This window comes from Hippoglossus stenolepis, chromosome 13 (genome assembly GCF_022539355.2).
Source record: "Hippoglossus stenolepis isolate QCI-W04-F060 chromosome 13, HSTE1.2, whole genome shotgun sequence".
Taxonomy (NCBI): Eukaryota; Metazoa; Chordata; class Actinopteri; order Pleuronectiformes; family Pleuronectidae; genus Hippoglossus; species Hippoglossus stenolepis.
The window spans coordinates 8,240,142-8,253,792 of record NC_061495.1 but is presented as its reverse complement, the minus strand read 5'-3'; the positions used below and the strand labels follow the sequence as shown (position 1 = coordinate 8,253,792).

At 40.3% G+C, this 13,651-nt stretch overlaps 2 protein-coding genes and 1 pseudogene across 2 annotated transcripts; all 3 read left to right on the top strand.

Annotated features, from left to right (window-relative positions):
- LOC118120170 (olfactory receptor 1D2-like) lies at nt 1–948 on the top strand. Its single transcript, XM_035174918.1, has one exon. It carries the CDS (start codon nt 1–3, stop codon nt 946–948), a length of 948 nt encoding a protein of 315 aa, XP_035030809.1.
- Nucleotides 949–5,514: 4,566 nt separating this feature from the next.
- Nucleotides 5,515–6,477, top strand: LOC118120176 (olfactory receptor 142-like). The gene has a single exon (XM_035174926.1). It carries the CDS (start codon nt 5,515–5,517, stop codon nt 6,475–6,477), a length of 963 nt encoding a protein of 320 aa, XP_035030817.1.
- Nucleotides 6,478–10,047: 3,570 nt separating this feature from the next.
- LOC118120204 lies at nt 10,048–11,006 on the top strand (annotated as a pseudogene).
- The last annotated feature ends 2,645 nt before the right edge of the window (nt 11,007–13,651 follow it).

Here is a 13,651-nt window from a genome sequence, read left to right as displayed (position 1 = left end):
ATGATCAATCCTGCTGGTATCGTTGTATTTTCACTGTCTGGCTTCAATGCAACAGTCAACTACAGGGCAACACTTTTCTCTCTCACTTTATTGTCTTATTGTGCTATTCTGATGGTAAATGTGTCTCTCATTCTAATCATAGCACTGGATCGAAATCTACATGAACCCATGTATATTTGTTTGTGTTCTTTGTGCATCAATGGGATCTATGGGACGACATGCTTTTATCCAAAGTTTGCCTTTGATCTTCTGTCTGATATTCAGGTGATATCGTATGCGGGATGCCTTCTGCAGATCTTTGTGATATACTCCTTTGCAAAAATTGATTTCTCTATTTTAGCTCTGATGGCCTATGACCGATATGTGGCCATATGTCTGCCACTGAAGTATCACTACTACATGTCTGTGCGGAGGACTGCTTTGTTAGTGTGTGTGTCCTGGCTCATTCCTCTCTCCTGTGACATAATGATTGTAGCTATGTCATCCACACTGAGACTGTGTGGCTCTCACATACAAAAACTCTACTGTGAGAATTGGGCTATTGTCAAACTTGCTTGCAGTTCAACGTCGTCGAACGATATTGTCGGACTGATTGTGATTGCTGTCTATATAGGGCACGTCCTCTTCATCTTAAATTCATATGTGCAGGTGGTGAGGTCGGCTTTAAAATCCAAAGAGAGCGTGAGGAAGTTTACGCAGACATGTGTGCCACATCTGTTGTGTTTGCTTAATGTCACTGCTGCTTTACTTTTTGACACCATGTACTCGAGGTATGGATCATCGTCTGTGCCGCAGAGTCTAAAGAACTTTATGGCCATACAGTTTCTCATGATCCCCCCTCTACTCAACCCTATTATCTATGGGCTGATCCTGACTAAAGTTAGAAAGAGATTCATATCTTTGTGCATGATGGCAGGTCAAAGACTTAAACTGAGACTGAAGGTTTGATATGCAGTAGGTATTTGACTATGGTTGATTTGTGTTTGTGACAACTCATCAACAAATAATAATACATTTGAATTTATCATTATAGTCATTGTTTTTTTAAATTTGTGTTAGTGTATGTGTCAAAGCTTTAACATACAAATAGGATGTGAGAGGTGGAGGATGAGGTGTTTAAAGTCTGCTCCTATCCTGCATGTCGGCGAATATTTCTACATTTGTAATTTGATTACATGACAAAGTAGTACAGTATTTACAAAGTTATATTGAACATTCATCAAACCTACAGAAATAAAAGAGTCATGTTCTTTTTGAAGAAACTGCTTTTGGTGACTAAGGGACATGTTTTTCTGGCCTCAGGCTTCTGTATGTGAAACTAAATGGGTGCAATAATAGTGCATCAATAAGAGCTAACAGACATTAGTACAATGTATTGATGAACATCAATACATTAATTAACAAACATTATTGAAGGAGGCCCAACATTACATATTGAAACAAGCCTGTGCTCTTGTGTTGCCTGAAGACAGATCAGTGGTGGAACCTGTTCAATTCTTTGAGGACATGCTTGAGGAACTGTTAACTGAATATTTATGTCTGATAATTTAAAAAAAATAGGTTGATGAACCCAACAAAACATGTTACACACACACATACAGTATGTGTTATTTTGTTATGTTTAAGTCAACGGCATTAAAGTATCACATCTGTCTCCATCTCATCATTCTTATAGAATTTAAACATTTCCAGGCAAGATGTGTTTGCAGGATGAAGACATCGCCGGCTAGCAAACTGTGGTAACTTACAATTGAGCCGACGCTAATGTGTCTAGTTTTTTATAATTTTCTAAAGTTCAACGGTCAAACTCCACAATTTGATTAGGTTATTTTTGTTGTGAATAGGATAAGTCTAAAAATGTTATGTATGTCTTTGTAATTTCCCCCAAAATGACCTAAGCGAACACGTGTGCTTGTGTATTTCTGTAATCACAATAATAAAATATATCCAAATTAAAATTCTCCATACTGACTTGTATATTTTCTTTACCTTCAGAGGCCCAATGCGGACGAGGCTCATGTTGTGGGTTTCATTACTGTGGCGACCCTGGTGTCTGTCAGTGAAAAACAACAAGGCCTCAGGGAACAGGGCTGGCTACAGCTAACTAATGATGATCCAATGGTCATTGTACACTCACCACATGGGACGACATGCTAAACACAATATTTTTAAATATATTTAAGTGTTGTTATTTTCATTTTACATTAAATTTACTTGTTTATGCCAAAAGCTGTCAAATTTCTTCACTCATAGGAAACCCTGTGGTTGTTGGTTTTCAAAGACTCACATAGAGTACATGCAGTTATTAATAGTCGATACTTACAGACCCTGAAGTCAGTATCTTTCTTACTGACCAAAACTGGAATTAAAAACATTAAAACCACTTCAATGTTTATTGTATTTTGATAATGTTCAGTAAATTCAACTGTCATATCTTTATTCTTAGTAACGGTCTTAATTGATCTGGTTGGTTACTGACTGCAAACCACAAAACCCAGAAACAAAACAATGAAAACCATCAACAATTATTTGCAACAGACCTTGTCTCTTTGTATAATGTAGTCAGAACAGAGGCATAGTAAGCTTCGCAATGTCCATAGTACGGTGGCCCTGAGAATTCAACACACTGCAAGAAATGAGGGTGTTTTCACCTGAAACTCTGTATCAAAGGTCAGAACCAAGGTTCATGTTCATGTTATCTTCTATTGTTTAATGCTGTCTCAACTTTCTGTTAATAATCCAAAGGTCCGAACTATCCTACATTTTGGTCCTTTGGTCTGAGGCTCCTAAGGCTCCTTTCACTCCTGTTATTAAGACAAAACCACTTTTCCTTCCAGGGAAAGGCTCTCCCACCCATGACCTTACTATTACCTTTGACAACTCCGTGTTAGCCCCCCCCCCCCAGACTGCTAGGAACCTGGGTGTGACACTCGACAGTCAACTCTCCCTTACTGCCAACATTACTGCAACAACCCGTTCCTGTAGATACATGCTGCACAACATCAGGAGAATACATCCCCTTCTCACTCAGAAGGCGGCACAGGTTCTGGTCCAGGTTCTGGTCCAGGTTCTGGTCCAGGTTCTGGTCCAGGTTCTGGTCCAGGTTCTGGTCCAGGTTCTGGTCCAGGTTCTGGTCCAGGTTCTGGTCCAGGTTCTGGTTGTGCTTGCTTGATTATTGTTGTTCTTGGTTTGTACCCTCATGGTTGAATGCACTTATTGTAAGTCGATTTGAATAAAAGCGTCAGCTAATGTTATGTAATGTTATTTTGGTTCGGACTAAACTGGAAAGTCTGATGGTCTGCACCAAACAAGGCAGATGTGAAAGCCCTTAGATGCTGGTTTAAAGTGAAGGTGAACCAGAATCAGCACAGAACATAGCATCGTTTTGACAAGTGATGCATTCATGGCCCATAGAAATTTTAAGATGCATTAAGTCGAGTAATACATTTATATATTACAAGGATAATCATCCCGCTTAGTTTCAGCTACAACTGGCACCAGCCCCCACAACCATCACAGGATTAGCAGTATACAGTGCATCCGGAAAGTATTCAGAGCGCTTCACTTTTTCCACATTTTGTTATGTTACAGCCTTATTCCAAAATGGATTAAATTATTTTTTTTCCTCAAAATTCTACACACAATACCCCATAATGATAACGTGGAAAAAGTTTTTTTGAAACTTTTGCAAATTTATTAAAAATAAAAAACGAAAAAAACACATGTACATAAGTATTCACAGCCTCTGCCATGACACTCAAAATTGAGCTCAGGTGCATCCTGTATCCACTGATCATCCTTGAGAACTTTCTACAACTTGATTGGAGTCCACCTGTGTTAAATTTAGTTGATTGGACAGGATTTGGAAAGGCTCACACCTTTCTATATAAGGTCACACAGTTGACAGTGCATGTCAGAGCACAAACCAAGCCATGAAGTCCAAGGAACTGTCTGTAGACCTTCGAGACAGGATTGTATCGAGGCACAGATCTGGGGAGGGGTACAGAAAAATGTCTGCAGCATTGAAGGTCCCAATGAGCACAGAGGCCTCCATCATCCGTAAATGGAAGAAGTTTGGAACCACCAGGACTCTTCCTAGAGCTGGCCGCCCGGCCAAACTGAGCGATCGGGGGAGAAGGGCCTTAGTCAGGGAGGTGACCAAGAACCCGATGGTCACTCTGACAGAGCTCCAGCGTTGCACTGTGAAGAGAGGAGAACCTTCCAGAAGGACAACCATCTCTGCAGCACTCCACCAATCAGGCCTGTATGGTAGAGTGGCCAGACGGAAGCCACTCCTCAGTAAAAGGCACATGACAGCCCGCCTGGAGTTGGCCAAAAGGCACCTGAAGGACTCTCAGACCATGAGAAACAAAATTCTCTGGTCTGATGAAACAAAGATCGAACTCTTTGGCCTGAATGCCAAGCGTCATGTCTGGAGGAAACCAGACACCACTCATCACCTGGCCAATACCATCCCTACAGTGAAGCATGGTGGTGGCAGCATCATGCTGTGGGGATGTTTTTCAGCGGCAGGAACTGGGAGACTAGTCAGGATCGAGGGAAAGATGAATGCAGCAATGTACAGAGACATCCTTGATGAAAACCTGCTCCAGAGCGCTCTGGACCTCAGACTGGGGCGAAGGTTCATCTTCCAACAGGACAACGACCCGAAGCATACAGCCAAGATAACAAAGGAGTGTCTTCGGGACAACTCTGTGAATGTCCTTGAGTGGCCCAGCCAGAGCCCAGACTTGAACCCGATTGAACATCTCTGGAGAGATCTGAAAATGGCTGTGCACCGACACTCCCCATCCAACCTGATGGAGCTTGAGAGGTCCTGCAAAGAAGAATGGGAGAAACTGCCCAAAAATAGGTGTGCCAAGCTTGTAGCATCATACTCAAAAAGACTTGAGGCTGTAATTGCTGCCAAAGGTGCTTCAACAAAGTATTGAGCAAAGGCTGTGAATACTTATGTACATGTTATATTTTCGTTCTTTATTTTTAATAAATTTGCAAAAATTTTAAACAAACTTTTTTCACTTTGTCATTATGGGGTATTGTGTGTAGAATATTGAGGAAGAAAATGAATTGAACCCATTTTGGAATAATGCTGTAACATAACAAAATGTGGAAAAAGTGAAGCGCTGTGAATACTTTCCGGATGCACTGTAGATAATGGATGGATGGATGGATGGATGGATGGATGGATGGATGGAGGGAGGGATGACAATCTCACCATCAGAATTATCCAGAGTAAAAAGCTGTGACGACACAGAGTCCCTTGAAATTCTCTTGTCTCCTCCTTATCAGCCACACTCGTGTGTGTCAACAGATCCAACCCAGAACTAAATGTAGAGCAGACCTCCAGGTGATCGAGTTCAGTAACACAGTGAAACTACAGTATGTATGACCACAGCTGTGTGACATTACGTTTCAATTAGTCTCTTTATGTATTTACCACTTGATCATCACAACTGCTTAAACCCTAACAGAGCTGATTTAGTGTGGGTGAAAATGGAAAACGGCACGGATTCCTTTTACTTCAGGTTTACCATGTTTGTGAACATCGGAAGCTACTACTATGTTGCCTTTGTCTTTTCCCTCCTGCTCTACAGCTTCATCGTCTCTGCCAATCTGGTCATAATACTGGTGATCTCACGGAAGAGGTCGCTGCACCAGCCCATGTACATGTTCATTGCCTTGTTGTCTGTCAACTCTCTGTACGGCTCCACTGGTTTCTTCCCCAGATTCCTCATGGACCTCGTGTCTGATTCTCACTTGATCTCACGTCCAGCCTGTTTCACTCAGATCTATGTTATTTACACGTACGCTTGCTATGAGATGTCCATTCTGGGCATCATGGCTTATGATAGATACGTCGCTGTGTGTCAGCCTTTGCATTATCACAGACAAATGAGTTCTAAAACAGTTTTTATCTTGATAGTAATTGCTTGGTTTTTTCCAACCTTTGTCCCCACAGTGGTCATCTCTCTGTCCGCCAAGCTCCCTCTTTGTGGTAATGAGATACAAAGAGTGTATTGTGCCAACTGGAATGTTGTGAAATTATCATGTGTCCCCACCTCAGTCAACAACGCCGTAGGAATGCTTTTATCCATAGGCATAGTTTTCCTTCCTCTTTTCTTTGTGCTCTACACCTATTTACGAATTGTGGTTATTTGCTGGAAGAAATCTGCAGAATTCAAAGGGAAAGTATTACAGAGCTGTCTGCCACACATAGTTTCGTTCGTGATTTACTCCATCGCAGGGTTTTGTGACATCGCCCTGAGCCGGTATGATCCCGATGAGCTCAACCCATTCGTGGCTGTGATTCTGTCGCTGGAATTTGTCGTCATTCCTCCAGTTCTGAATCCTCTCGTGTACGGGCTGAAGTTACCAGAGATCAGACGACACATTATACGGATGATACCACGCTATAAGCGAAAATCAGTTAGAACCACACCACAGCTTATTTCATGATTGTGATTTCATCAACACAGACAATGGGAACTCATTAGTGTACAGAACCTCGGGCTGGTGCCATAAAATCACCTGAATTAACCCTCAAAATGTAACTAAAGGAAAATAGAATACAATTACAACACACTACATCTCACATATCACCTGCTTCTTGTCTGTCAATACAGCCTGTAAATACAGTATCTGTTTATAATGTATATATTGTAACAGTTTCCTTATCCTTTGTCCATTTTCTAATCATTACAGTTGTGTGTATGATTTCCTTCCTTATTGCAAAGTGTTACAGACTGTGACAGAGTAGTGGTCACGTGCTTAATGGTCTCAAAATATTAAATGAATGAATTCAAATGCTCAAATGTAGATTATGTGGTGTGGACATCCTTGGACTGGATTAAACTACGATCACCTGAATGCTGGATTCTTGTTACAATCAGAGAAAAACATTTTACAGCTCAGTTTCCAGACTCTAACCTCTAGATTACGACATTGTAACGATTAATTATATTTTGTGTTTTGACCCTTTAATTAAGATTTGCTCTTATATTCTGTATTTTCAGTATGATCATAACATGTCTGACTTCCCTAGAAAACAGGAGCAAGGTTATGCAAATATGTCTTTTTCATTTATTTCGTTTTTAACTGATTTATGTTTGATTTACATAACATTTTACAAAATGTACATGATTTCATGGACATATAAAATATCCATCTCCATACAATGAAAACTATGAAGGTTTAAAACTGACACAAATAAAAAAAACATAACAATGCAATGTATGTGTCGGTTTTTTTGGGCACAAATTGTGTAGCATGATGTATAATGCGTCTACGTCCGTATCAATAAATAATTATGTCATCTGACAAACCTTTGACATAAATCTAAAACGAGACCAGAGAGCAACACTGATAAGAATCCAGATTTGTACAGTAAATGAGTGTGTTAAGCATTGAGGCAGGTTCACATGTCATTCTGTTGACCTTCATAAACAAACATTGTCCCACTATGCATTTCTGAAATCATCGATAGGTAAATATATGTATGTTCCTGGATAAACGGTGCGTCACTTCTTCTGCAACAATGAAGTTAAAACACTGATAATCTGCAGGAAGAACTTCTCTTCTGTCTGCAGGAGTGTGTGTGTGTGCTCTTGTACAGCCTTCTTTATGAGGACCAGTTTGAGTCTACAACCTACGGAGTGAGGACATTTCGGGCGGGCCTCACTTTGTGACCCCCTTTTATGGACTGTTTGGGGGTTAAGACTTTGTTTTAGGGTTATAATTAGGTTTAGGTTAGGTTAAGGGTTAGGCATTTAGTTTGGATGGTTAGGGTTAGGGGCTAGTGAATGCATTATGCCAATGGGTGTCCTCACTAAGGAAGCTGTACAAACGTGTGTGTGTCTGTGTCTGTGTGTGTGTGTATGTCTGCTCGTCTCTGTCCCTCTTCACACACGAACTGATAACCACATGTATTTAGTTATTGATCGATGATATTGGATCATGACTCGGGATCGTTCCAGTCACATTAACCCTGATGTCCTGACTGTGCGCATCTCGTGTTGTGTAGAAGGTTTAAACATGTGTCTCATAAACTCTAGAGAATCAAACAAACACAAAGTAAACGTCAGTCCTGTACGTGTCCTAATACCTTGTGACCAGTGATAGTGTTTAGTGTTAAAGTGTAAAGTGATCGCAGGTCAGAGGGGGAGTGAGGAGGAACCAGACTCTCAGAGACTCTGACGCAGGACGACCGGACCTTTAATGAGCGTCTGTCTTGATTCTGAAGCAGCGCTGGTTGTAATTATTCAGCGGTGGAAAACTGCTAAAACAATGAACGTAGCTAAAAACGTGAATCATTATGATCAGTCACTGTATCGATTCAGAGTCGTTCACCTCTATGCAGGAGCCCAAACATTAGCATGTTTATTTTCTTATGATAATGTTCATTAACGTCAACTGTCAAATGTTTATTCATATTATCGGTCTGGTTGGTAACTGACTGCAAACCACAAAACCCAGAAACAAAACAATGAAAACCATCAACAATTATTTGCAACAGACCTGTCTCTGTGTATAATGTAGTCAGAAGAGAGGCACAGTAAGCTTCCCAATGTCCATAGTACAGTGGCCCTGACAGGTCAACACACTGCAACTTAAGGAAACATGCAAATACACAAAACACAAGCAAATTTGACAATACTGCAAACAAGACAATGAAATACAACGCTCAGGGTACATTGTTCCTCTAAATGCCTCTCATTAGGAAATATTAATAGCAGAGGTAAAACGCCCTAGTCTGAATAAAATATATCCATACTGTGTTATCACAAATCTTAATGCATTGTGGGGAAGTTTCTAAACTGTCAAGAAATGAGTGTGTTTTCACCTGAAACTCTGTATCCAAGGTCAGAACCAAGGTTCACGTTATCAGGTTAATTTTGGTTTTGTGTTGCCCTGTAAAAGTTTTTGTATGATGCTCGTATGACTTGTCTTTATCATCTACATGTGCTGGTTTAAACAATACTTGACTTTGATGGATTTGTAGATGAGTGATTGTCTGACGTTAGCATGCTGTCATTAAAAGGGTAGTAGTCTTTTTGTTCCAAGGGAGAAAATGAATGAATACGTTCATGACATTCATTTTGTTGCCACTATAGTATCATAACCAGCATCAACTCCAGGTGCAGTACTTCACACGAGCTTGAGTGCACCGAATGAACATTCTTGTCGTTTCGCTTGTCATTATATCATCAAAGACAAGTAACCTGCATGCCACGCCCACTTATTTTCTTCTTCTATTGTTTAATGCTGTCTCAACTTTCTGTTATTGCTCCAAAAGTCCGAACTATCCGACATTTTGGTCCGTTGGTCTGGATCGTGTTCCAAGGCTCCTTTCACTTCTGCTATTGTGGTCTTGGCCTAACTGGAAAGTCTGATGGTCTGCACCAAACGAGGCAGGTGTGAAAGCCCTTAGATGCTGGTTTAAAGTGAAGGTGAACCAGAATCAGCACAGAACATAGCATCGTTTTGACAAGTGATGCATTCATGGCCCATACAAATCTTGAGATGCATTAAGTCGAGTAATACATTCATATATTACAATGATAATTGTCCGGCTTAGTGTCCGCTGAGTTGGCACCAGCCCCCACGACCCTAAAGGATAAGCAGTATAGATAATGGATGGATGGATGGATGGATGGAGGGAGGGATGACAATCTCACCATCAGAATTATCCAGAGTAAAAAGCTGTGACGACACAGAGTCACTTAAAATTCTCTTGTCTCCTCCTTATCAGCCACACTCGTGTGTGTCAACAGATCCAACCCAGAGCAAAATGTAGAGCAGACCTCCAGGTGATCGAGTTCAGTAACACAGTGAAACTACGGTATGTATGACCACAGCTGTGTGACATTACGTTTCAATTAGTCTCTTTATGTATTTACCACTTGACCAACACAACTGTTTAAACCCTAACAGATGCTGTCATTGCTTTCTAGAAGCAGGAACCAGAGTTCGTCAAACAGCGAAGATGCATCTACTGAATTCTTTGTTGCTGATTTAGTGTGGGTGAAAATGGAAAACGGCACGGATTCCTTTTACTTCAGGTTTACCATGTTTGTGAACATCGGAAGCTACTACTATGTTGCCTTTGTCTTTTCCCTCCTGCTCTACAGCTTCATCGTCTCTGCCAATCTGGTCATAATACTGGTGATCTCACGGAAGAGGTCGCTGCACCAGCCCATGTACATGTTCATTGCCTTGTTGTCTGTCAACTCTCTGTACGGCTCCACTGGTTTCTTCCCCAGATTCCTCATGGACCTCGTGTCTGACTCTCACTTGATCTCACGTCCAGCCTGTTTCATTCAGACTTATGTTATTTACACGTACGCTGGCTATGAGATGACCATTCTGGGCATCATGGCTTATGATAGATACGTCGCTGTGTGTCAGCCTTTGCATTATCACAGACAAATGACTTCTAGAACAGTTTTTAACTTATTAGTAATTGCTTGGTTTTTTCCAAACTTTTTCATGACAGCGGTCATCTCTCTGTCCACCAAGCTCCCTCTTTGTGGTAATGAGATACAAAAAGTGTATTGTGCCAACTGGAATGTTGTGAAATTATCATGTGTTCCCACCTCAGTCAACAACGCCGTAGGAATGCTTTTAACCATAAGCATAGTTTTCCTTCCTCTTTTGTTTGTGCTCTTCACCTATTTACGAATTGTGGTTGTTTGCTGGAAGAAATCTGCAGAATTCAAAGGGAAAGTATTACAGAGCTGTCTGCCACACATAGTTTCGTTCGTGATTTACTCCATCGCAGGGTTTTGTGACATCGCCCAGCCGGTATGATCCGATGAGCTCAACCCATTCGTGGCTGTGATTCTGTCGCTGGAATTTGTCGTCATTCCTCCAGTTCTGAATCCTCTCGTAATGGGCTGAAGTTACCAGAGATCAGACGACACATTATACGGATGATACCACGCTATAAGCGAAAATCAGTTAGAACCACACCACAGCTTATTTCATGATTGTGATTTCATCAACACAGACAATGGGAACTCATTAGTGTACAGAACCTCGGGCTGGTGCCAAAAAATCACCTGAATTAACCCTCAAAATGTAACTAAAGGAAAATAGAATACAATTACAACACACTACATCTCACATATCACCTGCTTCTTGTCTGTCAATACAGCCTGTAAATACAGTATCTTTTTATAATGTATATATTGTAACAGTTTCCTTTTCCTTTTTCCATTTTTTAAATAATTTCCATTGTGTGTATGATCTCCTTCCTTATTGCAAAGTGTTACAGACTGTGACAGAGTAGTGGTCACGTGCTTAATTGTCTCAAAATATTGAATGAAATTAATTCAAATACTTAAATGGAGATTATGTGGTGTGGACATCCTTGGACTGGATTAAACTACGATCACCTGAATGCTGGATTCTTGTTACAATCAGAGAAACACATTTTATAGCACAGTTTCCAGGCTCTAACCTCTAGATCACGACATTGTAATGACAACACAAAGAGTCTGTGGCCTATTTTTTTTTACTTGGTTTATACCTTTAATTTGAATGTTAATGTATACAATAACAGCATCAGGATCACATATACTGTTTCTGATACATCTTATTCTGCCTCCATAGAAAATCAGGCTATTACAGCTTTTTTAAATTATATTTTGTGTTTTGACCCTTTAATTAAGATTTGCTCTTATATTCTGTATTTTCAGTATGATCATAACATGTCTGACTTCCACAGAAAACAGGAGCAAGGTTATGCAAATATGTCTGCTTCATTTATTTCGTTTTTAACTGATTTATATGTTTGATTTACATAACATTTTACAAAATGTACATGATTCCATGGCCATATAAAATATCCATCTCCATACAATTAAAACTATGAAGGTTTAAAACTGACACAAATAAAAAAAACATAACAATGCAATGTATGTGTCTGTTTTTTTAGACACAAATTGTGTAGCATGATGTATAATGCGTCTACGTCCGTATCAATAAATAATTATGTTATCTGACAAACCTGTGACATAAATCTAAAACGAGGCCAGAGAGCAACACTGATAAGAATCCAGTTTTGTACAGTAAATGAGTGTGTTAAGCATTGAGGCAGGTTCACATGTCACTCTGTTGACCTTCATAAATAAACATTGTCCCACTAAGCATTTCTGAAATCATCGATAGGTAAATATATTTATGTTCCTGGATAAACGGTGCGTCACTTCTTCTGCAACAATGAAGTTAAAACACTGATAATCTGCAGGAAGAACTTCTCTTCTGTCTGCAGGATTGTGTGTGCTCTTGTACAGCCTTCTTTGTGAGGACCAGTTTGAGTCTACAACCTACGGAGTGAGGACATTTCGGGCGGTCCTCATATTGTGACCCCCCTTTTATGGACTGTTTGGGGGTTAAGACTTTGTTTTAGGGTTATAATTAGGTTTAGGTTAGGTTAAGGGTTAGGCATTTAGTTTGGAGGGTTAGGGTTAGGGGCTAGTGAATGCATTATGCCAATGGGTGTCCTCACTAAGACAGCTGTACAAACATGTGTGTGTGTATGTCTGCTCGTCTCTGTCCCTCTTCACACACGAATTGATAACCACATGTATTTAGTTATTGATCGATGATGTTGGATTATGACTCGGGATCGTTCCGGTCACATTAACCCTGATGTTCTGACTGTGCGCATCTCGTGTTGTGTAGAAGGTTTAAACATGTGTCTCATAAACTCTAGAGAATCAAACAAACACAAAGTAAACGTCAGTCCTGTACGTGTCCTAATAACTTGTGACCAGTGATAGTGTTTAGTGTTAAAGTGTAAAGTGAGCGCAGGTCAGAGGGGGAGTGAGGAGGAACCAGACTCTCAGAGACTCTGACGCAGGACGACCGGACCTTTAATGAGCGTCTGTCTTGATTCTGAAGCGGCGCTGGTTATAATTATTCAGCGGTGGAAAACTGCTAAAACAATGAACGTAGCTGAAAACGTGAATCATTATGATCAGTCACTGTATCGATTCAGAGTCGTTCACCTCTATGCAGGAGCCCAAACATTAGCATGTTTATTTTCTTATGATAATGTTCATTAACGTCAACTGTCAAATGTTTATTCATATTATCGGTCTGGTTGGTAACTGACTGCAAACCACAAAACCCAGAAACAAAACAATGAAAACCATCAACAATTATTTGCAACAGACCTGTCTCTGTGTATAATGTAGTCAGAAGAGAGGCACAGTAAGCTTCCCAATGTCCATAGTACAGTGGCCCTGACAGGTCAACACACTGCAACTTAAGGAAACATGCAAATACACAAAACACAAGCAAATTTGACAATACTGCAAACAAGACAATGAAATACAACGCTCAGGGTACATTGTTCCTCTAAATGCCTCTCATTAGGAAATATTAATAGCAGAGGTAAAACGCCCAAGCCTGAATAAAATATATCCATACTGTGTCATCACAAATCTTAATGCATTGTGGGGAAGTTTCTAAACTGTCAAGAAATGAGGGTGTTTTCACCTGAAACTCTGTATCCAAGGTCAGAACCAAGGTTCACGTTATCAGGTTAATTTTGGTTTGGTGTTGCCCTGTAAAAGTTTTTGTATGATGCTCGTATGACTTGTCTTTATCATCTACATGTGCTGGT

Bases quoted from the DNA above. Each gene is read 5' to 3' on its own strand.
- LOC118120170 (XM_035174918.1), top strand. From the start codon at position 1: ATGATCAATCCTGCTGGTATCGTTGTATTTTCACTGTCTGGCTTCAAT.
- LOC118120176 (XM_035174926.1), top strand. From the start codon at position 5,515: ATGGAAAACGGCACGGATTCCTTTTACTTCAGGTTTACCATGTTTGTG.